We start from the raw sequence: 27,476 nt of genomic DNA, 5'->3' as shown, positions 1-27,476 counted from the left end.
CGTTTGTTTTTTAAGCGTGATATTCTTTCTTCTTACACATATTTTTATTGGATTATAAGGATATCCATTTTACGTTCAGTTTTCATGCTACTTCACCTTTTAGCAGTGTTTTGCTTCAGACACCCTTTCAGTCAGTGTTCTTCTAACTAGTGATGATTACTCAGTATTTCAGAGACTTGAGTTTCTGCCCTTGCTGTGTTCTGACTTCCCGTGTCCCGCGAAACAGAGGATTGTGCTCCTGCCTTTGCTTAAAATGGATGCACTATTTACTGGTGAACGTAACATGCTAACATTTTTTGACTTGAAAAAGAAAACAGTACATACTGTTTACTTTTTACTTCCAATGTGCAGTGATTGCTTGACTAGAGAAAAATTAAAAGATGTGTTCTAGTGTAAATACAAATTCTGAAACATAAAATAAATTATTACTTCAGAACTAGCTCCACCACTTCAGTAGGGTGTACGTAATTAGACAATTGCATTGTCCACAGCCACATGAATCACAGCTCAAGAGGCTGTGAGCTTGTGAGTTGTGTACATCTTATGTATAGTACTTTTTCCTTTTGACAGAGATCTTAGCTAGCTGATCCATGTTGTATTCTCATATTCCATGCTCTTGAACCTACAGTTACCTAAAGACTTTGTATCCATTCAGCATGATGTTTTGAGAGGGCACTGCTTACTGATTAACAATGCACATTTAGTTACTTTTTGTATATAATGTAGTTGGACATTTTCTGTCAGCAAATACATTTGATGGGATTTGTTATTTTAGACTTCCCCTGTGACTGGGAATAGTATGATTAATTGTTAAATTTATGTTCTTTCCATTTTAGTCAAGAGTTAATGACCATGACAACACGATTTACGGATGACCTAATGGAGCAGGGTTTGACTCAGAAGATCCTCACTCTTGTGTCTCATATTGATTTGAACAATGAATTTGATAAACTCCAGAGAGAACGAGGATTGGGCAGTGAGAAACATCGCAAAGAGGTAAATATTCACTGGGTGTGAATATTATTCTGAATTACTGCACAGATTAGAGTACAGTTAGACTGCCAAGAGATATGGAGTGATTTTTCTTTTTTTTTTTAACTTTCCAGTTTCTGTTCTCTGCCTTTGCAAGCTCTGTTACTGTCTGAAGGATCATAATAACTACTCCACAGCTTGTGCTATGCCAGTGTGGGATCCAGATTACTTCCTGCATTTCTGTTTTGCTGTTGCTCCCTGATGCTAGGGCATACCTTATTTTTAGTGAAGAAGTGTAATCAAGGACAGTGAGAAAGTAAGACTAATGTTTGCAGTATGTGTAAATTTCTTTTTTTTTTTTTTGTCACTTTTATTCTAAAGACTGTATATTAAATCATCTGCTGTCAGTACTACCATTATCAGCACCATTGGAATAAAACCAGCAAACTAAAATTCACAAATTATTAATAACTTAATCCAATTGTGTTCATATGAACAGAGGCATTTCTAATAGTGAGAATTGCTTGAAAATGAGTTCTCATTTTTATAATCCTTGAACTTAATTGAGACTGTGACTAACTGCAGAGTATGTTTCTAGTAGGAATATTTTAAACATTATTGTTTTAATTTCTGAACTTCTTTCTAATGGGCAATCTGTCTAAAAATTATTCTAGGTTATAATCAGTCAATCTGTTTTCCACCAAATAAAGAACTAGTTTTACACTTTTACTGTTAATCTAGAAACTATGCAAAGAATATCCTTCTGATTTACCTTAAATTACCTTAATTTACCTTAATTTTACCTTAAAATTCATTTAACACTCTAATTTTAGAAGTTTTTTTTTTTTCTTCCTTTTAGGTGGACTACCATATTTCCCTCTGTATTCATTAGAACTATTATTCTGCTGGAGTCTGTGTGCAGATCTCTTGCTGTGTTACATGTTGAAACATTTTTCTCTTTATCTCCATGCATGTGATTTTACTGGAGATAGAATGCTTATAGCTCTTCTGTTGTTGTTGTTTTTTTGTTTTTTATTTAACCAGGTACAGTGGGTATAGGGCAAGAATGTTGTTAGAAGCTCATAATTTAGCTAAATAAAATACAGTTTTACAAATACCATTATGAAAGGCCATTAGTTGCTTTTTATTTTTTAACTTCTACTGTTTTCATAAGACTTAAGGCAGTTAAAACTCAGCTTGGGGGGAGCAAGGAAGTTAAATTAAATAAATGTTTGTCCTTCTTTGAAAACAGGTAATTTTTGGTGTAAGTGTTAGAAGAAAGACAAACTTTGTTTTCAAGAGCCATTGTACTTAATTGTATCATAGCATGGCAGTATTTTGCCAAATTAAAAGAAAGAAAATATTTTTAGTACGAAAATGCTTGGTAGTCTTTGTTGGGCATGGTATTTGTTCCATATGTAATAGGGGATGATAGATTTCATTTATGTTTACATTCTGAAGTTGATGTAAATACTTTGTCTGGGGGAAGACAGTTCTAATTTTAAATGTTGTTTGTATTTCTCGGTGTCTTAAAAGTTAGGTATTTGTATAGTCAGTTGAGGGCATCTCTTGGGGGAAGGCTACGACCTTATCTGGATATTACTACCAGTGCTGTTATGTATTAGAGACAGGAAATGGACTTTGGTGTGGCACATTTACAGCTACAAAAGTTCTGTGTAGATTCATGTCTCCTGACCTTGACAGAGGTGCAGGTTTGCATGTAGTCATTGCAGGATCTCTACTCACACCTCACATGAAATACATGGGAATATGAATGCATTTAACAAGCAGAAGTGTGCCTTCTGTTATTTAGCAACTAAAAAAGCCCAACATTTTCTGTAGCTGCCGTCCTTAGTTTTTAGCTTAAGCTAGTCATACTGATTGACTGAGAAGGAGAAATTGAACATGTTGCCAGAATATTTATATTCACTGGTTTTTTGTTTGTTTTTTCTTTTAAAGGTTTCTGACCTCATTAAAGAATGCCGACAGTCGTTGGCTGAAAGTCTGTTTGTGTGGACCTGCCAGTCACCACTGAGTAAGGATGACACTCTAATCCTCATAAGTTATCTGGAGAAAGTAACAGTGGAAGCTGATGGCTCATTGGATGGCGTGAACTTGTCTCTTCTTATGGCTCTCCTTTACTGCTTTGATGTCAGCTTTCTGGAACAAGGCACAGAGGATCGTGAAGGTAATGCTGGCAGGTTTCCCAAAGAAGATACGTTGTGCAGATGGATAAATTGTTATTTAACCAATTTTGTTATTGATCGGTAACAAAGGTAAGGTTTTGCATGTTTGTTTTCACGTTCATTTACTGGGTGTTGGTGTTGTGTTTGTTTTTGCTGTTCTTCAAGATTTGATGCACCGGCTCCCTCTGCTAGCAGAAAGACAGTATATAGCAACAATACACACTCGTCTTCAGGAGTCTCAGCCTTGGAAATTACCAGGCCTGCAAGCTACTGTTAGATTAGCCTGGGCGCTGGCATTACGAGGAATATCCCAATTGTCCGATGTGACAGGTAAATTACCCTAAAGTGCAGTTGCTTCATATTAGTATTCAGATATTGCAAGTGGTGTAAGTCAAAGTATCTGTTACCTTTTTGAAGTGTTAGTATTTATCTTTATGATAAAATTACTGTTGACACTCTGTTAAAGCTTTCTCAGTATGTGAGTTTGGTTGTCGAGAATTGAATTGCTCTGAAATGTACACAGATTTAGAAATAATTAGTTATTAGACAGTGATATTGCAGTGTCTCACTGAAGTGAAAGAGAGCTTAATGTACTGAAAAATGTGAAAGATTGCATTTTAGCAGCCTTAGTATCATTTGAACACTTAAATTAAGAATAGGTTCACGCTCCTGACTTTTTACATCTGTAAATGTTAAACCTCAGTATCTTGAGAGGACAAATCTATTTTTTTTTTTTTTTTTTTCTCTCTGTACTTCACAATCTTTCCAGGCTCCCTACTAGGTCAGAATTGAGTCTGCTCTAGAATATCTATTAAAGAAAATGTAAACATTATAATTGATGTTTATGTGATTCTTGGTTCACAGCCTTAGATTTGAGTGGGTAAATGGATTATGCACTTTAACACTTACTAACGAAGAAAGTTGAGATCATCACCTGACATTAACTTGTCTTTTCCATTCTGGTGTTTCCCTGTACAGTAGAAAAAACATAGTTGATAGAAGCATGTCAATTTGCATGTCAGCCAGGTACTCTGAAATATGTTTCGATTGGTAACAGGTAATTGTAATTTATTTTTTCCCCCTCTTGTGATTTTTATTGCCCAGCTCTTGCAGAATTCACTGAGGCAGATGAAGCAATGGCAGAGCTAGCGGTTGCTGATAATGTCTTCCTGTTTCTAACTGAATCAGTTGTGGGGTCTGAAAATTTCTACCAGGAGGAATTTTACATTCGCAAAATTCATAACCTTGTCACAGACTTCCTTGCACTTATGCCAATGAAAGTAAGTGGTTTGTGTGAATAGCAGTTCTGAAGAAATGTGGGCATCTCTTCTATATTTCTAACACTAGGACAGGAAGCATAGAGATTCAGATGTGACCCTCACCTTGAGGTGCTGCAATTCAGAAAACTTGTTGACTTTATGGAACTGATATGGTTTTGGGTTTGTTTTCCACACTGAAGTAGAATGTGATTTTTAAAACACTTCGGTGTGGTGAGATTTGCAAAGCAAGCTTTTGTGGTGGTAGTGGGTTTGTTTTGTTTTACATGATTAAAATTTAAATGGATGCTGAAATTGATAGCAATGCATGTGGGTATTGATTTTTGGTGGTGGTGGTGGTGTTTTTCTTTTTCTTTTGATACAGACAGTAGTGTAACCTAAATTAACTTATGGTTTTTGTCTCTCATTTTGAATTTATTCTTTTACTAATGATCTTTTCCATATTTAAGGGGAGGGATTCTGCTTTTTCAGTAGTATCAATTGTTGGGAAAATGAGCAGCTGTTTTCACTAGAACAGCAGAAATGGTGCAAAAGGGTTTTAAAAAAAGTTTGAAGCAATTAAAACTGTTTCATTTGTGCAAGAACTTTTATCTAGACATGGAAAACAAAAATTCTATGAAAACACTTTTATTTAATTGATGGAGGCTTTATTTTGTGACCTTCATTTTGTTGAGCTGTAGTTGGAGTTGCCAAATAATTACTTTTTTCAATGTGCAGCAAGAAGGATTTAAAAATATATTTTGTTCATTGTAACCTTGCAGAACGAGAACAATATTGGCAGGAAAAACAGTATTTGAGCCTTAAGAACCTTTGAGGTCATATATGAACATGTTGTAGACAGCTTTTAGGTTTAATCCTGATTTATTTATAGTCTGTTGGTGTTGCATGTTGTTTTCTCAGGCTGTCTTTTTAACCCACAGAATATCCATAGAACAAGTATAACGTCAGTTCAAACAAGTTCATGTTGATAACTTTACAGCTATATTTCTGCTGCAAAGCCTGCCCGCATATAACACTTACCACATTGTTAACTGGCTTTGGACATCCTTTGAAGGCTGCATGCAATGGTGTTTTCTGTAATACAGACACAGTAGCCCTTGGGAGTCTTTTGAATATATGAGGAATATGTGAGGTGTATTTTATGCAAGTTCCTTAAACAATGAAGTGCAAACAGGTTTGGAACTGGGAACTTTTTCATGAGGCAGTTCTTCATTGGATAATGTTGCTTTATGAAAGATGAAATGTCTCCCTGTAATGATACCGGTTTTTATGAAAGAGATACAAGGTAGATTTTTGAATGAAGGTAGAAGAGCTGGAGAATGACCCAAGCTGAGGTTGCTGCCATACTAGATTTAGAACAGATGTGACCTTGTCTCCTGTATTCACAGAACGGCCTGAAAATCCCAAGGCTGTTGGTTGGTTTGTTGGTAGATCTCTCATCTTCACTATATTATGGAATTGGAAGCTTTATCTCTGGGAAGAGTATTTCTCTTCCATTTCAGTTTTTTGGCTTTGGCTCAGATCTGCAGTTGATTGTAGTTAATGCCTAAAGATAAAGAGAGATATTCTTCATTACAAGTAGGATTTTGTAATACAGGATATAAGCAAAAATCTGACTGTTGGCTTGTATTCTAGTTTGATAGAGGCCAGTGCTAGCTGTTTTACAGGAAAGACTTTGTTAGCAGGCAATTGGGATATAGCCCTACAAGGGAATTTTTTGTCTTAACTGCTGTTAGTTAGTAGTTGGCTTATATACTCATCTCTTTCTACTGGATCTCAAATTTTAGGTACAGAGAAGTGTCTGCTTTGCAGGATCTCTTTTTTTTGTATATCTATAACCTTTGTTCAATTTTATTTAAATCTTTAAGTCAACATTTTATTTAACTCTTCTGTATAGTTTTAACATTTATGCTGCTTGCCAGTGATAATTTGGGTAAATCTTTTGGTTGACTGCATTACATTCAGAACTTGGTAACTAGCTTTAGTAATTCAGATAATTCATTATTTCACTTATCAACTCAGTTTTGTCCGTGTATTAATTTTGTTAGTATACTAATTTGGCTGGTTTGCTCTGACCCTTTCCACAGTTTTTTCTAGTTTTTAACTATTTTTTTCTTGATGAGACACAATTATTTTGCTGCTCATTCAATTTTGCAAATTAAGATATAGCATAGACCATGAACTGGTATCTATTGACTATCACCATGTTTTAATTTTTGGTGTGTTGAATTGGTTGCTTATTTCTGTTTCTTGTTCCTCAATGTCTGCTTAATATTTAACAAAAGTTAACTTTTCATCTCATGGCTGTTTGTTTTCTCTAAGCCTCTGGTGGGGTGTTTTGTCAAAGGCTCTTTGACATTAGAATTAAATGTCAGCTGTTTTTTGTTTAGTAATTACTTTTTTCAACACAAAGAATTTTAGGATACAGATTAAAGGCCTTTTTTTTTAGTTGCTGCAGTTGTGCTTCCCCTCCCTGCTCTCTTCACCCCCCGCCCCATTGTATTTATTGTGGTAATGCTTTTAGTTGTGACAGACTGGGTCTGAAGTAACTACATCAATCCAAAACTTAAAACATAAAGTAGCTGTAAGTAGAAGTAGGCTTAAATGCTAAGAAAGGTGCAATCCACAGATGTATATACAGAAAACATTATTTTTACAGTGTTTTCTGTTTATTTTCGCTCCTTGTGGATAATGGTCCACCTTTCTTTGTTTGACGCTAACCCATCTAGCTTTTGAAGTAAAAAGATGAAAAGGATCCACCTTTTGGGGCCAAACTAAAGGATCTGGTGAAGTCAGTTGGGAAAAACTCCCATAGTGTAAATTCAGGGGTTTTGCTATGAACTGAGGGTCTTGGCAGTAAGAAAAGTGTTTGAATGTATCTTTGAATGTAAGCTCTTTGAGGGGAGAGGATTAAAAAAAAAAATAAAATTGAATATTCTTGTCATGTATGTGCAAGTTCATTTGATTTCTTAATTTTTAATAGGCTGTTTAGACAAATCCATTATTTCTCTTCTGTTTCATTCTTAGCTAAATAAAGACCAGTGTTTTTTTCCGCTTCATAAACTGTGTAGGTGAAACAGCTGAGAAACCGTGCTGATGAAGATGCTCGCATGATCCACATGAGTATTCAGATGGGTAATGATCCACCTATTTCCCTTCGGAGAGATCTGGAGCACTTAATGCTTTTAGTAAGGCCTATTTTCTTTTAAATTACTGTGGCAAAAACTGATAGTGACTTTCCTTCTTCATCAGAAAACCCGTATCTGAATGATAACATACAGTGCTGGATCTCTCCCTTTCTGGATTAGAGAGATTTTTTTTTTTTTTTCTTAAATATAGACACTTTCTGTAACTTTTCATGTAAAGGAATTCTTTTACTGCCTTGGCTTCTGATGTTAATGAAGTGTCATTTAATTCTTGTTTAGTAAGTAAATACTGCATTGTTTCTTATGTTTGAAGAATTCTTGAGCTGAAGTTATTTTACAAAATATCTAAAATTTATAAGATTATCTTAGCATATCTATTATCATAAGCCATCTTATTTTAATGTAACTTAGAAATAGGAATTTTAAGACTACAGGCTGTCACTGGAGTTCAGATCTGGCTAAATGCATGGAAGTTCTTTGGAATGGAACACCTTTGTGTATCTAGACCTTTATGTTTACACAGTGTTTTATGTTTCTGTAAGTCTTCAAATTTTTCCCTGTTTACTGTAGGTAAACTATAATTAGGTTTTAGGGGGTTCCCCCCACTATTGACAATTATTCTGATAAAGAATTGGAATGTTTAAATAATTTTCATGTGTTGATATACTTGTAATGAGAATTTTGGAAGACTGTTTGGTATTTGCTGTAGAGTAGGCTAGGCAAGGTGACCCCATTAAGGCTGCTGGAATTACAAATTCCTTAGTTTCAGTAGAATTTTGACCACAAATGTATATTTAAAAGAAAGATCTTTCTCTTTCTGTTATATTTTTTAATAAAAGAAATGAAATTGAAATAAAATAAAATTGAAAGAAAATTTAAATAATTGTTTATTTAAATATTAGTTATTAAAGTTACCTAACTGCACTTTCAAAAAAACCCCACATCAGAAAACAGATGTGCATATTGAACTGGTGCATATTATATTTTCTGTTCATGAATAAATTAAAAACTTGCATATTTCCCCTTATTTAAAATGAAAATGCACAAGCGTGCAATTTTCAATATAGCAGTCTTTAATACAGGGATTACTTGTCTTTTCCAAAGGTAGTCCTTTAGGTCATAGGACATTAACAGGAAAATTTATAGTGAAATGCATTCTTAAGTAGCTCTGAGATATATAGTAAACTTAAATGAAGACCTAGAAATTAAAATTTATTCTGAGAAGTTTGTATGTTCAGATAATGGGTAAGATTGCTAATCCTGATACTGGCTAACTTGTTTTTAAGTTAATATATCAAGGTACGCAAATGGTTATTTAAGGAGAAATGACACTGTTTCCTTAGCAAGGATTTAATCTATAATATTTAGATAGAAGTTATGAAAGTTTTACTTCTGTGTACATTTTGAATTTCTGTGGCTGTCATTTGTTCTCATATTGCTATTTAGAAGCTGTCATTTTCAGAGAGTTTTAAGGAATGGAACAGCAGCTGTGGGATGCTTTGCCTCTCAGATGTGTTTAGCTTACCTAGAAGCAGTGCTTATTGTTGAAGTAATCATCTATTCTTTATATAGTTGATATTTTTCTAACATCTTCCTTTCTCTGATAGATTGCTGAATTGTATAGGAAAGACCCCTTTAATCTGGAACTTGCGCTTGAGTACTGGTGTCCATCAGAGCCTTTGCAGTCATCTACCATCATGGGGTCCTACCTTGGAGTAGCTCATCAGCGACCCCCTCAGCGCCAGGTTATCTCGATTTTCTTGAGTAATTACTAATAACTTGAAATTAAAGTAATAAAAAAACCAGGCAACAAAGTTTTTGGTATCCTTATGACAGCTAGCGTCTAAGGAGACATTATCTTTTATCAGTGGCTTATCTGCATGTGTCTTGCTTTGCATGACATGGTTATTGTTGCTTGCTCTAAAGTGAGCTACTGCCAGTCATTTGTGGTTGTCAGTGATCTTAGTAAGAAAGAGTCCTAACAAAACTCTTTTGAAAATTTTGTTTAGGTCTGATTTTATTGCAGTTGCTAAATGAATTCTGGTAACAGTGCTCTTGTGTTTTCTGTCAGATGACCTCTACATACCTTTTTGCTGTAACTGAGAAGTTAAATTCCTTAACTATAAAAAAACTTTATTAACTGTTATTGACAGTATTTTGGGGTGTAAAAATCCATAAGAGTATTGTAATTATTCAAAGCCCAAAGGTTATAGCCCATGAGAGACAGAACTTAAAATTAGAATGAAGCAGCAATCTGAACAGATGAAGCAGATGTTCCAAAACTCTAGATAACTGGGATGCTGTCAGCCTTCAATGCTTCTTGAAGGACCGTGCAGTGTTAGGCAAAATCTAGTACAAGACATACTGGACACACCCCAAGACCCACCCAGAATACTGGCATCTTCAGTTAGGGCCTGGTGTAATCTGCAAACACCCTAATATGACCCTGGGAGGAACCACTGTGTGTGTGAGTTACTGTGCAGGGATATGACAAACATGGTGAATTCTTTCCCAATATCACTTAACTTGCACTGTGAGATGTGTTAATAATACTGCTGTGCAGCACTTGTGAGCTGAAGTAAATTTTATCACTAGAAATACACAATTGGAGAGTTAGTATAATTTGCAATAGCATGCATTATTTTGTTTTGTTTATTTTCTCTTTGAAACATATACTCACCTTCAGGGAAACTAAATAGGCCAGTCTACAAAGGATTTCTTTTTTTTTTTTTTTTTTTTTTTTTCAGTTGTGATTCTACCCCTCTATCCTGCCCTGATTACATTAGAATCTGTTTTCTGACTTTGGCTGCCTATTGTTTTTCTAAAATACTCAGATTTTTTTTTTTTTTTTTTTTTTAAAAAACACTGATGTTTATTTTTCCTAGGTTGTCTTGTCAAAGTTTGTTAGGCAAATGGGAGATCTACTTCCTTCCACAATTTACATCCCATACTTGAAAATGCTGCGGGGACTGGCTAGTGGACCTCAGTGTGCTCATTACTGCTTTAGTTTGCTAAAAGTCAATGGCAGTAGTCATGGTAAGAAAAATGACACTTCAGCTCTTTCTCAACTCTTTTTCTTTAGAAAAGTACAAAGACTCATTTGAGATGAATTGTGGCTTCATACTTTTAATATTCATTATTAGTACAAAGATGAAACTGGAAGGCTTCACTTGAAAGTGTAATCTGGGGAAAAAAAAGACTGATTAGGTAATTAAATGTCTGAGCACCTTAGCAAGTAATTCACATAATGAAATAATGCACTTTTTTAAAAAGCTCTGTCTTAACACCATAAGAGATGCAGAACATCAGTAATGCTTATTGTAAACTATAAAATGAGTAATGTCTTAAAGTTATCTTTCCTGAGCTGACTTTTTTTAGATGCACTTTGTTCTGTTACAATTTTTTGATACATGTAATATAATAACACTTTCTGAAAGTAAAAGATGATGGTTAGTCCTGTGTTTTGCATTAATTTTGCATTGATCAAATTGGGAAAAAAAAACCTACTTTGAAGATAGAAATAATGCCGCACACATTCTGATTCATAGAATGGAGAACTTATTTGTACTGGCTTTTCATATTAGTACCTTTCTGTCTCTATTAAAAAAACAAAAACAAACAAAAAAACCCCAATAACAACCAAAAAAATTCCAAACTAGAACCACTAATTTTGGAAACAATAGCTGTACTTTGAACTTTATTTTTTCCTCTAGGTAAGAAAGTTTTCCTTTTAAATTTAACTACTCTGCTTGTCACCCTGTGAAAGAGTAGAAAACAAATCTTGTCACCTGTTTGTCATTTTTCTAGCGGAAAACATTCAAGGAGCAGGTGGCAGCCCTGTCTCCTGGGAGCATTTCTTCCACTCTTTGATGCTTTATCATGAGCACTTAAGGAAAGACTTGCCGAGTGCAGACAGTGTCCAGTATCGTCATCTGCCTCTCCGAGGAATCACACAGAAAGAACAGGATGGATTAATTGCATTTTTACAGCTGACCACTGTTATAGTAAATTGGGTAAGTAACCTTTTATTTGTTTTTCTTTGTTAATACTTTTTTTTTCTTGCAAAACATCATCATTCAGCTGTGAAGTTCACTTGACCAAAAAGGTATGTAGGGCAAATTTACCTGTGTAATTAGAACAAAAGTACGGGAAGCATCAGGAATAACTGTTATGACCAAACACACAGTCCAGGTGAAGCAGGAAGTGATGACACCTTTTCCTGTGTTGCTGGTGTTACTGATTTTCTTGCTGCCCTGATGCTTTGGTGTCATGGAGATGTCTTTCAGAATTGAGGTATATTCAGAAGAAATGACTACTGAGTAGGAAAGTTCTTTGCATTTAATTATGAGTTTGAAAAGGCAAAAATAATAGATGAATTTAAAAAGAAATGGTAGAAATTTGGCAAGGAAACTGATCAACTGTGAAACTTGCCTCCAGAGTTAGATTTAAAATGTCCCCAAACCAAAAGAGTAAAATATGCCATGAATTGACTGGAAGAGGATTCTAAGAGAATAAAACTGCAATGCAGATTTTGTATTGTGAATTGTCTGGGCAATTCTGGATAGTGTGGAATTCAGCTCTTCAGTACCCAGCAGCCTCTGCAGCTTAAAAATTCTGTGATGTAGTGAGATGCCCTTGGTTTTGCTGACGCAAACACAAGACAGATTGGTGAAAGTAATTAGGCTTTTTAAAAATCATCCTTGGTGATGGTGATAATGGGGTGTTCCTATGTGAGCTATCATGTCAGCATTAGATAAGCATGGGGAAAAAGGAACTCTTAAAACTAATATTTCCTGGTGTCATCAAACCATAACCTGGAAAGAAGCAGATTTGTTCTAAGGCTGCAGGGAATTATCATTTGCAGAGGCTAGAGGCTGCCCAGTGGTTCATCTGAGAGTCTCAAATGAGCTTACATTGGTGATGACCCTGCTCTTAGACTTAAACAAATTCGTCTAAGTTCCTAGCAAATGTCCAAATGCAATTTAAGTTCATAATAGAAATATTGATAAAGTCCCTCTACCAGTGCTTGGAGAAGCTGTCTAGAGTGTAAGTACTTAAACTTATTTAAGACTAATTCTATGAATGTGTGTCTACTAAAAAAAAAAAAATTAAAAAAAATTGGGTTGTTATAAGAAGGTTATATTATGCATATCATTTTTCTGTATGGATAAGCACAATTTTAGTACTCGTGAGTCATTAAATTGTTTGGGGTTTTTTTTAATTAAAATTGTTTGCTTTGGAATGGTCTGCCAGTTTTCTGATGTTTTGTGTACTTTCAAGTGCGAAGCAGAGTTGTTGATACTGAACTGTGAGTTAGAGATTGGAAGACATGAATAATCTTCAGAGTAATAATCTGCAGTTTTGTTTTCGGTTGAACTCTGTAGAGTGAGAACGCTCGCTTGGCTCTTTGTGAGCACCCTCAGTGGACACCAGTAGTGGTCATTCTGGGACTTCTGCAGTGCAGCATTCCTCCTATTTTGAAAGCGGAGCTATTAGAAACCCTTACTGCTTTTGGAAAATCTCCTGAAATAGCTGCTTCACTCTGGCAATCCCTGGAATATACGCAGGTATTTTAGGATTTTCAGTGCTTAGAAATTATAGCATCCCAATCTGTTGAAATTGTCAGTGTATTTGAAATAGTATTGCATTTCCTTCTGAATTTTCTTGTTACCATTGTTGAATATAAATTTTTTTCACTTAGTTAATGCAGTTCTTACTTTGAAGCAATTTTGAAAATGACAGTATGGTTTTATGCCTCAGCGATCTCATTGGCTGTGCTTATTTTACATAAATACAGGTTTCGTAACACAGTCCTGTGTGTTCAGTATGTTTTTTCCTCAGTGTATGTCATCAGTAATAAATGTTCTTCAGGTTACATATTTTTCTGTTTGGGTTTTGGGGGTTTTTTGGTGTGTAATATTCTTCCAGTGTGAGTGGCTAAAAAGCTCCACTTTCAGGCATTTAATTTTCAGAGGAAGTTAATTGTAATTTACAGGATATTGTTGCCAACTTTCACATTTAGGTGGCAAATGTCAGATACATATTAAAAGCCCTACCTTTCAAAAAAGGGTTTCTTCCCTTCTGTCTTGATTTCAGAGAAAAATTTTAAATGTGAGTCCTAAGGAAGATGAATATCAAATGTAAATGCTCTCAGTATTTTTAATTCAAAAACCGTAACAGGATGGGCTTATTTTATAGTCTATATTATGGTTCAGACTAATTACTGTTTTATTTGGAAGAACTTGAGGGATTTGAACTGCAACTGCTGGTTTATTGTTAATTACTAATAGAAAGACCCTGACAATAATGACATCTTATAATGGTAGTATTGTAAATGCTCACAACCTTTGCTTCCTAATTTATGATATTCCTTAAAATATGCTCTTGTAAGAGATAACAAGGGAAATGTCTTTCCCCTAGCCAATATAAGACAGAAATCGTTAATGTGAAAGTATTTCTGTTCTTTGTTTCATTTAACGATAACCATGATGCAGATTTTTGAGGATGTAAAGCTAGAAACATACAAGCATACAACATATAATCCAGCCTTTCAACAGAAAAATCTTAGCTTTTCACCTTTTAAGAGGATTTAGGAAACCTCTTCTTACAGCTCAGAAGTGATGAGTACCTTTTAGTACTGATAGAAATGATGGAGACGCACTTCAATTATGTGAAATGTGTTGTTTCATTTCTCTTCCTCTTTTGAAGATACTACAAACTGTGAGAAGTCCAGGGCAGAGACAAGCAATTGGTATTGAGGTAAGGGTTTCTTTGTACCTAGGCAGCCTCTCTGACCATCTGCGTACGAGTTTGGGAAACACTTGGAATAGGTGCTGTCATTTCACTCCTTCTTAAATTACTTTCAGGCCTGCTTGTAATTTCTGGAAATTTTATCCATTTACGAATCTAGTGCAGCTTTGTACTAGTAAAAGAGCAGCATCTAAATTCTCAAATTCCTTATGAGCACTTCTTATGAAGATTTTCATTTTCCTATTTTCCTAAATTGGCCTCACTTTTGTTACACCTTAATACAGCCCACTTCTAATAAAAGTGGTAAATAAAAGCAAAGTATGTAAGTGTTGAGGCATACCTTCTAGTAGCTCAGGAATGGATGAAGAGTGTATTGCTGAACTGAAATGACAGTACTGTTGCTTCACAGCTTTTGCTTTGTTTGTAGTGTACCATTGTCAAAAATGCAGCAAAGTCAATTCACTGTGAAGTAATTCATAGATGATGCCCTTACATTATTTGTTCTTACATGTTTCTTCCTCCCTCAAAATCTTTGATTTTTCTTCTTCTGTTTTTGCTGTCCTCTTGGGAAGGTGGAACTGAATGAGATTGAGTCCCGATGTGAGGAATATCCTTTAACCCGTGCTTTCTGTCGACTCATCAGCACGTTAGTGGAGAGTTCATTCCCCTCGAACTTGGGGGCAGGTCTCCGCCCACCAGGCTTTGATCCCTATCTCCAGTTCCTCAGGGATGCTGTGTTTCTCCGATTCCGCACCAGAGCTTACCGGAGAGCTGCTGAAAAAGTAATTTTTGTTTGAAATATTTTTTTTTTTTTTTTTAGGATGTAGTTAAAATGATTTGTCATTGGTGATGTGGCTTAGATCTGTTTGAGAAGCTGTGCAAGTTTGATGGAGCAGAGGTAACCTGGAGCAGTTCATAGTGTTTTGATTCTGTAAACAGGTGATTTTTCAACTCATGGGTCATTAGGATCTGTGAACTACTTCTAAGGAGCCTGTATAAAGTATCTTTTTAAAAAAACAGAAGCAGCTTATGTTATTGCTAAATTTCAATTTGCTATACAGGACTCTGCAACTCTCCTACATGGCTAATGACTTCTGAACATCACATGCCCAAATCTACAAGTCAGATTTGTCCTTTCTTCATGATACTTCAGAGAATATTTCTGACTTGCTGAACCGAGGAATCTGAGTTTCTTTTATGATCCTTCTGGATTAAAGTGCATGCTAAACTGTATCCTGGAAGCTATTAATGATCTCTTACTAGCTGTATACCTGTTAAAGACTCTTTATTGCTTGTAGTTTCAATAAACTAATATGTATATTGTATCATAGAGCCTAAAATAGGCAATAAATCTGTTTTGGTGTTCCATTTTACTTCAGAAGGAAAGCTTGGCCTTTCAAATTATTTGACATGATGAATTATAAGTGTTGTTGGATCGTATTTCAGAGTTAGATAGTCATGCCATACTATGGATCCATCACTGCACTGCCTGTTGTATTCTTTGTCGTCCTGGTCTTCTTGCTGCAGTATCAGTTTTATTCTGTGTATGACTTTGTCTTCATTTTGTAATTTTCTACAGTGGGAAGTAGCTGAGGTAGTTCTGGAAGTGTTTTACAAATTGCTGCGGGACTATGAACCTCAACTTGAAGACTTTGTGGACCAATACGTGGAGCTACAAGGTTAACTTGTTCATTTGTTCACTGACAAACAGAATTGTAACTTGTTTTGCTCTCTTGCCTCTATCTTGTGATCTTGTTCAATATTGCAGGTAAGCTGGTGGAAAGCTAGACCATGGCTTTAAGATAGGAAGACGTTCAAAAAATGTCCACGTACTATCAGGAGCTCTGTTACTAATTCAGTAGGGCTTCATGTACACTGTTTCTTATTTCCCTAGCTTTACTAAGAAGATGATTTCTGTCTGTCTTGCATTGCTGGTTTGATCAAAGAGCAGCATTTGACGCTTAAAAAATACCTTGGTTTTGGGCTTGTTCCTCTGGATTTCTTTGGTCTATATCTAAATCACCACTATTCATAGGGTTAATTTAAAGGTGTCAGTGTATTTGATATATCCTCTAATATTAATATTGATAGATTAATTATTCAGAGCAGACAGTAGCAGTAGAATTATGATCTGAAGACGTTTAATTCTGGACAGCTATTCTTTAAAAGGCAAAAGTAGATGGCAGTTGCCTCATTATAGGAAATTTAAGGCTTATTTGGGCTACAGATTTTTTTTTTTTTAATATCAAGTTTCTTCTTAACTTTGAATGCCAGCCTCATGCCTGTGGATTTGCTTGTAGCAGCAGAGAGCAGTAAGAACCACTTCTTAAGTGAACAACTTTAAGACATACTTCTCCAGTGAGCTCGCCTCAGTCTGGGAGGCCTCTGTGCCCTGTAATTTGACAAACAGTTCTTGGTAGCTTAACTGGCTTGAGCAATTTCTATTAGCTCATTCCTGTCCTCAGCTAGTCCCTCAGCTTGCATGATTATTTGTGGGTTACATGATATATTGGAGAAATGGGTTAAACCCGATCTTTTTGACTAGATCCATTTCTTGAACTGATGCAATGTGTGGCTCCATAGTGGCGTGGCATGTCTATTGGCATGTTACGGGGCAGCACAGACACGGAATGAATGGAAGGAGAAGGGGATTGTTGAAGCTGATGCCAGAAGAAACCACCCTTGTTCTCACTTGCATATTAAAAAAGATTCTTACTGCTCTCCTGCTTTTATCCACCATTTATCCGCCATAGTTTACTAGGAGACTAGATAAACCAGAAACATTAGTCTTGACTTTTGTTTTGTTTTATGAGGATCTTTGAGTTTTAGGCTAGTAGTTTCATTTTTGCATACATTGTTGCAACAGACATGCAAGTATCTATACACTATGAGCATTAGGGGTTCAGTGGACCTTCTCAGCTTTGATTTCTGGAAATGCTTTTTCCCTCACCCAGGGTTTTCATGCAGGTTTGGGGGGATGTAAACTTCTTCCAGTTAATTTTCAGTCTTGCAAAATCACTTAATATAGCTCCAAGTGGTATAAAGTCCTAGCATTGATTTGAATCTAAGGTCAGATCTACTTAGGGAAAGTCTTAACTGGTTAAAGTTGAAATTGTGCTATTAGATATTGAAAAGTAATGGTAATTGCCATTACTACTCTTCCCAAGCTTTTTAAATTACCTAAATGGCTATGTGTAAAGAAAACCTCAAGACTTTATATGCAGTATGTTTCACCTATTTAGATGTTGCTTACAACAACAAGGACTTATATTTTGTAGCTCAGGTGGCTAGCTTGAGTAATGAAAGTCTCTTCTATTAGATGTTAATTCTTTTTTTCCACTCCTCTCTTTAGGAGAAGAAATAATAGCATATAAACCACCTGGATTCAATTTGATGTATCATCTATTGAATGAGTCCCCAATGCTGGAACTGTCCCTTAGTTTGCTAGAAGAAGGGGTTAAGCAGCTTGATACTTATGCTCCATTTCCTGGTATGTGCCTAGAATTTATTTTTCATGTGAAGTTAAAATGCATACTAAGTAGGATTTAAAGCTGATGCTGCATATCTTCAACTTGATATTGTGTCTCTTGCATATAAAAATTGTGTTCTGGGGGGGAATTTTTCTACTAGTAGACAACTGACAAGTTCGTTCTTGGAGCAAGGCTTGATGAATGAGGTTTATGAATGTAGTCTAACTGCTCCTTTGTTTTCCGTATGTTTTTTTGTTGTTTGTGCACTGCAGGGAAGAAGCATTTAGAGAAAGCTGTACAGTATTGTCTTGCACTTCTAAACTTAACCCTACAGAAAGAGAATCTTTTTATGGATCTGTTGCGGGAGAGCCACCTTTCCCTTATTGTCACACCACTGGAGCAGTTGCTTCAAGGAATCAATCCTCGCACTAAAAAGGCAGATCATGTGGTGAATATCGCTAGGTATGTGCAAAATACTGCGAAGGGAGGAGTTTTGGAGGCACGAAGCATTTGGATCCTGGTCCTTTCATTAGTTTTGCTAGCCAATGCTTCTTTGCACAGAGCATCTCTGAAATTTTCTTGGAGGGGGGAGGTGTCTTCACAGTTGGTATGATCTGTATATTTTCTAGTGCAAGATTGGGATCTGCGTTTATAGTTTTTCTTTCTGAATTTTTTTTCCCCTCGTGATTTCTTCCTGGTTGCCTTATGTGCAGTGATTCCCTTGCATATAATTTTCAGTTTGCCCCAGACTTTGGTTGTCATAGAGTGGGAGAGTCAAACTTCATGTGGTTGCTATTGGCCACCTAAATGTTTTACAGTATTGTCCGTTAGCTACTATATTAAAAGTATCAGGCTAGTACTCTGAAACTCCGTTTCAAATGTGAAACTTTAGGATTTCCACTTCCCACTGACACCTTCTGTTACTGTTTGTTTTTATAACAACTTTACAGACAAACCAACACTGATGAACAGTAGAATTGAGTGCATAAAAAAGCAGTGATATTCTGATGTGGAATGCCTGAAAAAAATGAACTCTTTCTGTATACGTGTTTTTGTCTTTCATTTATATTACTTTTTTCACATAACAGTAGCTGACAAATAGTTTAAAAGAAGTGTGCCTTTTAAGATGCTTTTTTTTTTTTTCTTTTGCCTATTTTGGGTACATACAGTAGTTGATTTTTACCTAGTTTTGGTCTTCAGTGATGCTTGTTTCTGCATGATCTGAAGCTATTTTCTCCATGTTTCTTGTGTGAGCCTGTGACCAGTTGTTTTAACTTACCCTGCAGTGTTTGAGACAGATTTTGGATAAAAAGAATGATAAAAATTCCAGGAGAGATTATTATCCCTACTCAGCCTACTACCCTCCTTTTGATGGAGGAGTGTTAAGTGCTTCATGTAGAGTGAAATTTTGTTTGTAGCTTAACGTTATCACATGTAGTTTGATTTGTAAATGTTTTAGTTCTAAATGTTAATTTCTCATCTGTGCATTACTGTCTTGAAGTAGTGAAATTCTCAACAATTTCATTACAATAATTTGGTATTTTTGAAGGTATCTTTATCATGGAAACAGCAATCCTGAACTGGCTTTTGAAAGTGCAAAGATTTTATGCTGTATTTCTTATAATTCCAACATCCAGATAAAGCTAGTTGGTGATTTCACACATGATCAGGTAAGTGTCAGTTTCTTTGGATCTGGAAAGAGAAACTGGTGGAGAAATACTGCTCCATGATGTTAATTTAAAGGATAGGTTTCTAGATCAAGTACATTAAAGCTATATTTTGTCTTATATCCACCCACCTCTAAAAAGTCTTACTGTGGCATTGTGAAAAGCAACTACTTCATTAATTGAAAAAAACAAAATCATGAATGTTTGCAAGAAGGAAAAGGACAATATTCTGAGACTTTTTCTTGACTTTATAGTCTTCAACCTGTGAGGATAATTTAGCATATGTAACAGTGGATTTTCTTCTGTTCAGTAGCTAATTGCTAACTTATGCTTAGAACAGCTACAACTCTGAACTCCTGCTTATTAACTAGGTTATATAATTTTTGTCTAGAACTTCTGTCAACTTATATGGAGGGAATTATGAAAGGTATTGTTTTTAATACTCTTAAAATCCTCTTCATTTCCATCCTTCCATTGTTGAATACAGAGTATTAGCCAGAAGCTGATGGCTGGGTTTGTGGAATGTTTGGACAATGAAGATGCAGAAGAATTAATTAATCCAGATGAGGGTATGTCAAAGGCTTCTTAAAAATGGCTTACACTGTTGCCTTTTGCATAGAATGAAATTAATGAAAGAGGTGAAGAAAGTGCTTTTAAGTCAGAAAACCCCTTTCTTGTGTTGTATTCTGGAGAATTGGACCTTTAACAGAATGAAAAGCACCAATGTCATGTAAAGATACGTCCATAGTAGGATGAGCCAACCACAAACTGAGTCTGTTTTCAGAAGACAAGTATTTAACATTGCTCTGGATGTATTTAGAGCTGTGTTAATAGTAATTTGAAATTTTGGTCTTGTATCCCTCTGTACTAATATAAATTGATGCCTTAGCTTTCTTGCATTTAACTTGAAGGCTCTGAGGATTATTCCATTGAATGGTTTTCTTCACTTCATTATTCACTTTTTTTTTTTTTCCCTTTAAATCAAGAGCTGGAGCCTGAAAAGAAGCGGGCACAAATCCATCATGAAACAAGGATCCATATTCTGAATCTCCTTATCACCTCTCTTGAGTGTAGTCCTCCCAGCCTTGCTCTGTATCTCTTGGGATATGAACTAAAGAAACCTGTCAGCACCACAAATCTGCAAGATCCAGGTATGAAAAGGAAAAGTTGATCTGGCATTTAATCGGTTCTGTTACCAACACTGAGAATATTTATTGGAAAGTTCATGGGGAGAGGCAGTTCCTCTTAATGTTAAGGCAACAGGCCTTGTTCTAATCCTCAAAAGCTAAATTAAAAGTTATGTTGATACCCAAATGCAGCATTTAAATGGCCTCAGGATTTGATCCTTTGTTTAAGTTGGATTTTGGAACAGACTAGAAATTAAGAGCTGTGCAGGACAAGGATAATTTAGAAGAGAAACATTAATTTATTTACTATTTTATGCAGCATGGTTGTGTCCACAGTACAAAGAAATTGATTTGATGATCCAAGAAGTACCTGCATATGACAACATGGGAATCTACAAAGCAGATTGTCACTTTGAACTAGTTACACTATTTGACTACTATCCTGTCCCTCCTCAAAATCCTGTTAAAATTAATTATAGGGAAGAAAACCAGTTTTGTTTAACGTTGTAGAAGAAAACCTTTTAGAATATGTGGGGTTTCATTCTACTGCTAGGTATATTAATATATATTCATATGTACGGATATATATATATGAGAATATGAACTTTAAAGCAACAGGAGTGACATTTCTAATGTTTCTTGAATTGGTGAGAAAAATAGTGTGTTAGTATGTGTCTTGTGTGCCTCCTCAGCTTCTAACTTGTATTCAGTACAAGACAGACATTGGTAAACTTGAGCAAGTTCAGCAGAGATGGTCAGGGGGCTGGAGTACTCGGCCTATGAGGAGAAGCTGAGGGAATGGGACTTCTTCAGCCTGGAGAAGAGAAGGCTTTGGGGGGACCTCATAGCAGTCTTCAAATACCTACAAAAAGGTTAATGAGAGGATAAAGCCAGGCTTTTCAGAGGTGTGTGGCAGGAAGATGAGAGACAGTGGGCATAAATTGAAACGAGAGGCTCCAACTGGATATAGGAGAAACTTTTTCACCATGAAGACAGTGAAGCAGTGGAGTGGGTTGGCCAGAGAGGTCATGCAGTCTTCATGCTTGGAAGTTTTCAAGACCCAGCTGTATAAAGCTATGAACAATCTGGTCTGATACCATAACTGGGCAGTAGTTTGGATGGAGTTGAGACGTCCTGAAGTCCCTTCCAATCTGAAGTATGAGATTCTTTCTCAGCTGTTTTAAAGGATGTTTTATATGAACATGTTTGAACAAACATTTGATTTTAGTTACTTCGAGAAGAATATTTCTCATTATCTTTAGGTTTGTATTGGACTCTGTGGCCCAGCAGTTTTTAGTCCTTCATAGTTCTAAATGAAGGGTAGATAGGACTTGAATTATACTGGGGGAAAAAAAAAAGTCTTAAAATTATTTGATATATCAGAAAGATGAAAAAAAGATGCCAACCTATTTTTTTCATCTGCAAAGTAGCTTATGATTGCAGACCATGTTTTGGATATTTTGAAATTCCATAGTTACATAATACAGGTAACTGATCTACAACCACACAATTTTACAGGATATTGCACGTTAGGTCAGTGATAGGGGACTTCGTCTCAAAGCCGTGAGAGAGCCTTGCACACCTCTTTGAATTATCCCATTAATAATATGAAGAAATTATGACCATAAGCCATTTGCCTCAAGATAGTAATTTCCTACTAAAGCATAAATTATACGTGTCCAAACAGAGAAGATTATTTCCCCTGTAAGAACTACGGTTATTGATGCCTTTACTGCTTCAGGACATCTTTCTGAGTTGATTAAAGAATTAATTGGCTAAAGGAAGAATGCAAAAAGACAGGAATTTGACTTCAGTATTGAAGTCTCCTCCCCGTTCCCCTTGGTTGCAGTGTCAGGTGCCTTTAGGAGCATTAGTCATAAAATGGCTGTAATTGTAAAATAAAGACAGGAATTTAAAGCTCTTCTTTGAAATTGTCAAATGAGTATTCACTTAAAGTTTAAGAGCAAGAATTCAAATTTTCATTTGGTTCATGCAGAATATTAAAGAATCAATTAAATATCTTTTTTTTTTAAGAGAACTGAAGAGAAAGTTCTTAAATAAATTTTGATTGCATAATTTATCCTGTTTCACCAGTATCTCAAAAGCCTACAGACTAACTATAAATGTTTTCATTAGATTTTTGCTGAAACACAGTTCCTTCTTTTATTTTAATTAACGGAGAAAAAACTTTGCCAGATATTTTTGCTGCAGCTCTGTGGAGCAGTATAGTGCAGCACAAGGTATCTGAACGATTTTGTTTCTGTAACTCTGTGTACTAACTTATCTTTGCTATGGAGGAAAGTAACATCGGTAACGTTAAGAAATTATTTTTGTATTTTAAGGTGTCTTGGGTTGCCCACGGACTTGCCTTCATGCTATTTTGAACATACTAGAGAAGGGTACCGAAACAAGGAATGGGCCTACAGCAGTTCAGGAGTCTCCTCATCTTGCAGAACTCTGTTACCAGGTAATCAGCATATTTTCTGTTGATGTATACTGAAAGTAGGCCCTAAGTAAAATAAGCTGCTACTTGGTTGGTGAACACAGATGGCTGATGATTTTGGTAATAGTTTCATTTTTAAAATGCATCTGTCAGGTTTTTATATACATTGAACTCTTTCTATTTTACCTTTTTCTGTGTGAAAAAGTATTACCTTGTAGCAACACAGAAAATAAAGAATCTGCACTTATGTCAGAACTTGGAATTGGGATATACTTAGAAAACTAGCGTTCTAAATATTTTTGGTGAGCCTTTGAATCTATTGTGACATATGCCAATTTTTTTTTTTTTTTTTTTTTAAATTTTGGAACTGCAGTTTGCCAGCAAGTAAGATAACAAATAATCCCAAATAAGCCAATAAAATTCTCTTCTTTATTCTGTAGCATTGACAGAATGTATATATGTATGTCTGAGGGGGTGAGATGGGGAAGACAGCTGAATTAGATGTACGTGCAAGGTAGCCGATATTTGGCCTTAAATCATAAAATCATATGGTTACACACCTGTATCATGTTGAAAAATCTGTGGAATCTAGAAAGGATTTTAAACACTATTAAAAGTGAAAGAGGCCATACTGTAGAAGGAGGGGAAAAAAAAAAAAAACAGATTACATTTCCTGTGTCTTGGTGAGCCTGGAGACTGAAAAAGACACTCATTTTTTAAGTGAGCTGAACAAACAGAAAGGCTTATATAGTGTCATGTTGTGGGCAAATAGCCGTTGGAATCATCCATATGCTGGTAGTCCTTTAATGTCATAATTCAACGTCTGTTACAAATAATATGTTCAGCTTTGGAGTAAGCTGATGGAAAACTTACTGTAAATACAGGTAATATTGTTTGAGCAGTAAAACACTGTTATGCATCTTTTGATTTGGTGGTTGGCTTGTTTTTAAAATAAATTCCATAAATGGGTATCTACTGTTTTTGATTGTCAGGTGATCTATCAGTTGTGTGCATGTTCTGACACATCAGGTCCAACTATGAGATATCTGAGGACCAGTCAGGATTTCTTATTCACTCAGCTGCAGTATTTGCCATTTTCTATCAAAGGTAATTTTTGTGCTAAGATAAGATTGTGCATGCTTAAAATTCAATGCATCTTTTGACTCCCTAGGAATCATAGAAGAAACATAAGTAGCATTATTAAACTGAATTAATTACTGTCTCCGCTAACCTTTTAATTCTGCAAAGATTCTACCCTGCCTATTTAGGAAGTTCAGATTTTGTAAAAAAATGTTAATTTTGGAATGCGTTAAGTGTCCAGAAGTAAATCCTAATCTATATTTCAATTACCATTGTAGTTTTGTTAGATTATGCTACAGAAAAAATATTTTGCAAAGTAAGAATACTATGAAGAACTGAGGGTAGAGAAGGCTGGTGGTTGTAACCAACTGTATCTTCCCTTCATTTGAATAAAGAATTTTTATTTGGTGATGGCATTAATTTTTAAGTTAATAGATGTGGTTTTAATGTCTCAGACCAACATTTCTCAGGTGTCTTAAACTGAACTGACTTTGTCAGGTGCTTGACCACTAGTCCTTTGTTAAATGATAATAAACTTAGCATTCGGATACATGTATCCAGCATGGTAAAGCACTTTAGATGATTCTTATATAACTTAAGAATCTACATTAGATGAATACAGAATATGAAGATTCTTGAAGATCCATGTTTAAGCCTTATCAACTTTGATTAAAGTTATAGTTCATTTTGGGTAAATGTCCGATTATTTTCACTGAAATTATAACTGACCCTATTTGCTCATGAAGCACTGCATTCTCCACAATGACTGTTAGTACATGTTATATCCAGTTTTTTTGTCTATACGTATAGTCTTAATTGCATGTATGTGTATGATTTGTTTTCACAATAACTACATGTTCATTTAATGGCTTTTGTCAGCTCTCTCAGTCCTTTTGTCTCATAAACAAATGGTGAACAGATAATAAGTAATGACATCCTCTAAAAGCTTTCTCAAATGAAGAGTGCTTTCCTTGGAGTAAGTAATATTATTTATGTTCAATTTTATAATTGTTTCCTTACCCAGAACATGAGATTTCAACACTAAACCAAATGTCTTGGCTGATGAAGACTGCAGCTATAGAAATGCGAGTGACATCGCTGAACCGCCAGCGCTCCCACACACAGAGACTGCTGCATCTGCTGCTTGATGACATGCCTGTGAAACCATACTTGGGTAAGAGGAATTTATTGTGAGGGTAAATAAGTTGAATAAATGTAAGTATGAGAGACTTTATTTGAATCCCTTTCCGTATAAGCTTGTGACAGTTAATGTGTGATATTGAGTCTGGAATTGCCATTGGAGAGATGGGAAGAAAGATGATGGTGGTTGTAGACTCCAAAGTGAAAGAAATTAGGGCATCTTTTTGTTCACTGCTGCTTTGTCTGTGTCTCAAACATCTCAGTGTATACACTGATACAAAAAATAAACATAGTTTCTGGGGTAGGAGAGGAGAATATAAAAAAAATTATTAAAATTATAAAATAATTTATTTTGGGATGCTACCCAGAGTTGTTACTGTGTAGAGAAGGTGGAGTCTCTTCCTTGGTAAACAGTTTTAGACAGTTTTCTCAGTCTTAACTTCTGTCTGTCTGTCAGACATTTTCAACCCTCTTTCACAGAAGATATTAGCAACAGGTCAATTTGGCTTTTGACATTATAACATGAAAAAAATGATATTTCATCCCAATGTGACATAAAATGCAATGTTAAATAAAAAGGCAAGATTTCAGAGTTTCAGAACAGAGTAAAAGTGAACCAAGAAATCGAAACGGGTGGCAATAAAACTCTTTACACGAAGAAAATAAACAGAATAACTGGAAGATATCGTAATGGGCTGCAGCAGTATGGTGTTTTCCCTCATTTTTATAGGTCTGAAGACTGTCTCTTCATCCTTGTGGAGATCTGAGTACGGGAAACTGTATTCAGATACCCTACTCATTTTAGTGTTCATCCAACTGCATTATTCATACTGGAGGGTGGGGTGTCTTTTTAGGAATATCTAGTACTGTCTAGTCTGTATTTGATAATTGGCTAGCTTCTGTGAGATAACTTGTTTTCATTTTATTAACAGTCAAGGCTATATTTGTATTGGAAGACTTTAACGTAAGAGGTTTGTCAGTGTGTGCTCTATCCATCTTTGTCTTTCAGTATTAATAAAGTAGGTGGTATTTTTCACTACTTTTTTTTTTTTTTTTTTCATTTATTTACTATGTTTCATTACCTTCAGCTGATGGTGAAGGAGGGATGGAAGATGAAAGTCGATCGGTCAGTGGATTTCTCCACTTTGACACTGCTTCCAAAGGTAAGCATTACGGCTGTTGATAATTTCCCAGTAAAGTTTTTCTGATCCTGAAGGGGGGAGGGCTGCCTCTAGAAAGGACAGTTTGAAAAAGAAAATAATAAACTTTCTAAACAGCAGCAGTATGCAGAACAACTTTATTTAGTGTGGGGAAGAGAATGAATTTTAGAACCTTGACATAGATGGTTGGAGTGAGTGGAAAATACTGGAGTGGAAAGGAAGTTAGAAGAGTATGTGTTTAAGTATCTGTGGAAGGGCAGAACGGGAGGATGGCAGTCCATAAATTTACTGCTAACAGTAAAACCAGTGAGACTGTTGCTAAGGGTGAACATATTTGTATTTTCATGGCAAAGAATGTAAAACCCAAGTAAGTAACTTCAGATTACTTACTATGTTTCTAAGTCTCAACAAAAGACTGCATGGTTCTGATTGAAAACCAGCCTGCTTTTATTTAGGAGAAAAAAATTAGACTCTTGTATTTGTAAATATTGGATTACATGCATACATAACAAGAGAACAATACAGTATAAAACAAATTAAGAATTTAAGGCTCTAGAAAGTGTTTTTAAGCCCCTTATACAGACTGATTGCACTTTCTGAAGATTTAATGTTTTCTTTTGAAACTTTACCTTTGTAAATCCAAATCTTAATGTGTAGGCTCCTCTTGTCATTTCCCCCCCCACCTTGATATTTCTGAAAACAGTTTGAATTGATTTACGTTTCCAGTACGCAGGAAGATCTTAAGTATTCTGGATTCAATCGACTTCAGTCAGGACATTCCAGAGCCTTTACAACTGGATTTTTTTGACCGGGTTCAGATTGAACAAGTCATTGCTAATTGTGAGCACAAGAATGCACGTGGACAAGTGGTCTGCAATGTCAAGGTGCGCAGTGGTCTATGTTCTCAAGTTGCATGTGCTGTTTTGTATCTTAATAATAATGATCAGTGTATTAATAATACTTTGAAACTTGCTTTCACATAAAAAGTATGGCTGTTTCAGATATGTGCATAATTTATGCAAACTATTTGGATTAGTTTTATTTCTTCTGCATTGCAC

The 27,476-nt window shown here is 35.5% G+C and overlaps 1 protein-coding gene across 3 annotated transcripts in view; it reads left to right on the top strand.

The window, feature by feature from the left end:
• NUP205 (nucleoporin 205kDa) overlaps positions 1-27,476 on the top strand; it is a 54,234-nt gene that overhangs the window by 8,155 nt on the left and 18,603 nt on the right. For all 3 annotated transcript variants that reach the window (XM_010561936.1, XM_010561935.1, XM_010561937.1), the window contains exons 5-26: positions 837-996; positions 2,932-3,160; positions 3,324-3,488; positions 4,263-4,438; positions 7,507-7,623; positions 9,189-9,326; positions 10,467-10,617; positions 11,389-11,594; positions 12,966-13,148; positions 14,290-14,340; positions 14,904-15,113; positions 15,911-16,010; positions 17,684-17,821; positions 18,074-18,263; positions 19,351-19,471; positions 19,956-20,037; positions 20,455-20,619; positions 22,938-23,062; positions 24,031-24,145; positions 25,143-25,292; positions 26,347-26,421; positions 27,145-27,302. In XM_010561936.1, the coding sequence (XP_010560238.1) occupies positions 837-996; positions 2,932-3,160; positions 3,324-3,488; positions 4,263-4,438; positions 7,507-7,623; positions 9,189-9,326; positions 10,467-10,617; positions 11,389-11,594; positions 12,966-13,148; positions 14,290-14,340; positions 14,904-15,113; positions 15,911-16,010; positions 17,684-17,821; positions 18,074-18,263; positions 19,351-19,471; positions 19,956-20,037; positions 20,455-20,619; positions 22,938-23,062; positions 24,031-24,145; positions 25,143-25,292; positions 26,347-26,421; positions 27,145-27,302 (3,205 nt within the window). The remainder of the gene's footprint in view (positions 1-836; positions 997-2,931; positions 3,161-3,323; positions 3,489-4,262; positions 4,439-7,506; positions 7,624-9,188; positions 9,327-10,466; positions 10,618-11,388; positions 11,595-12,965; positions 13,149-14,289; positions 14,341-14,903; positions 15,114-15,910; positions 16,011-17,683; positions 17,822-18,073; positions 18,264-19,350; positions 19,472-19,955; positions 20,038-20,454; positions 20,620-22,937; positions 23,063-24,030; positions 24,146-25,142; positions 25,293-26,346; positions 26,422-27,144; positions 27,303-27,476) is intronic.

The sequence above is a fragment of the Haliaeetus leucocephalus genome, unplaced genomic scaffold, assembly GCF_000737465.1.
Source record: "Haliaeetus leucocephalus isolate CR32 unplaced genomic scaffold, Haliaeetus_leucocephalus-4.0 Scaffold151, whole genome shotgun sequence".
In the NCBI taxonomy this organism is placed as follows: Eukaryota; Metazoa; Chordata; class Aves; order Accipitriformes; family Accipitridae; genus Haliaeetus; species Haliaeetus leucocephalus.
This window is presented reverse-complemented; position numbering and strand designations above follow the sequence as displayed.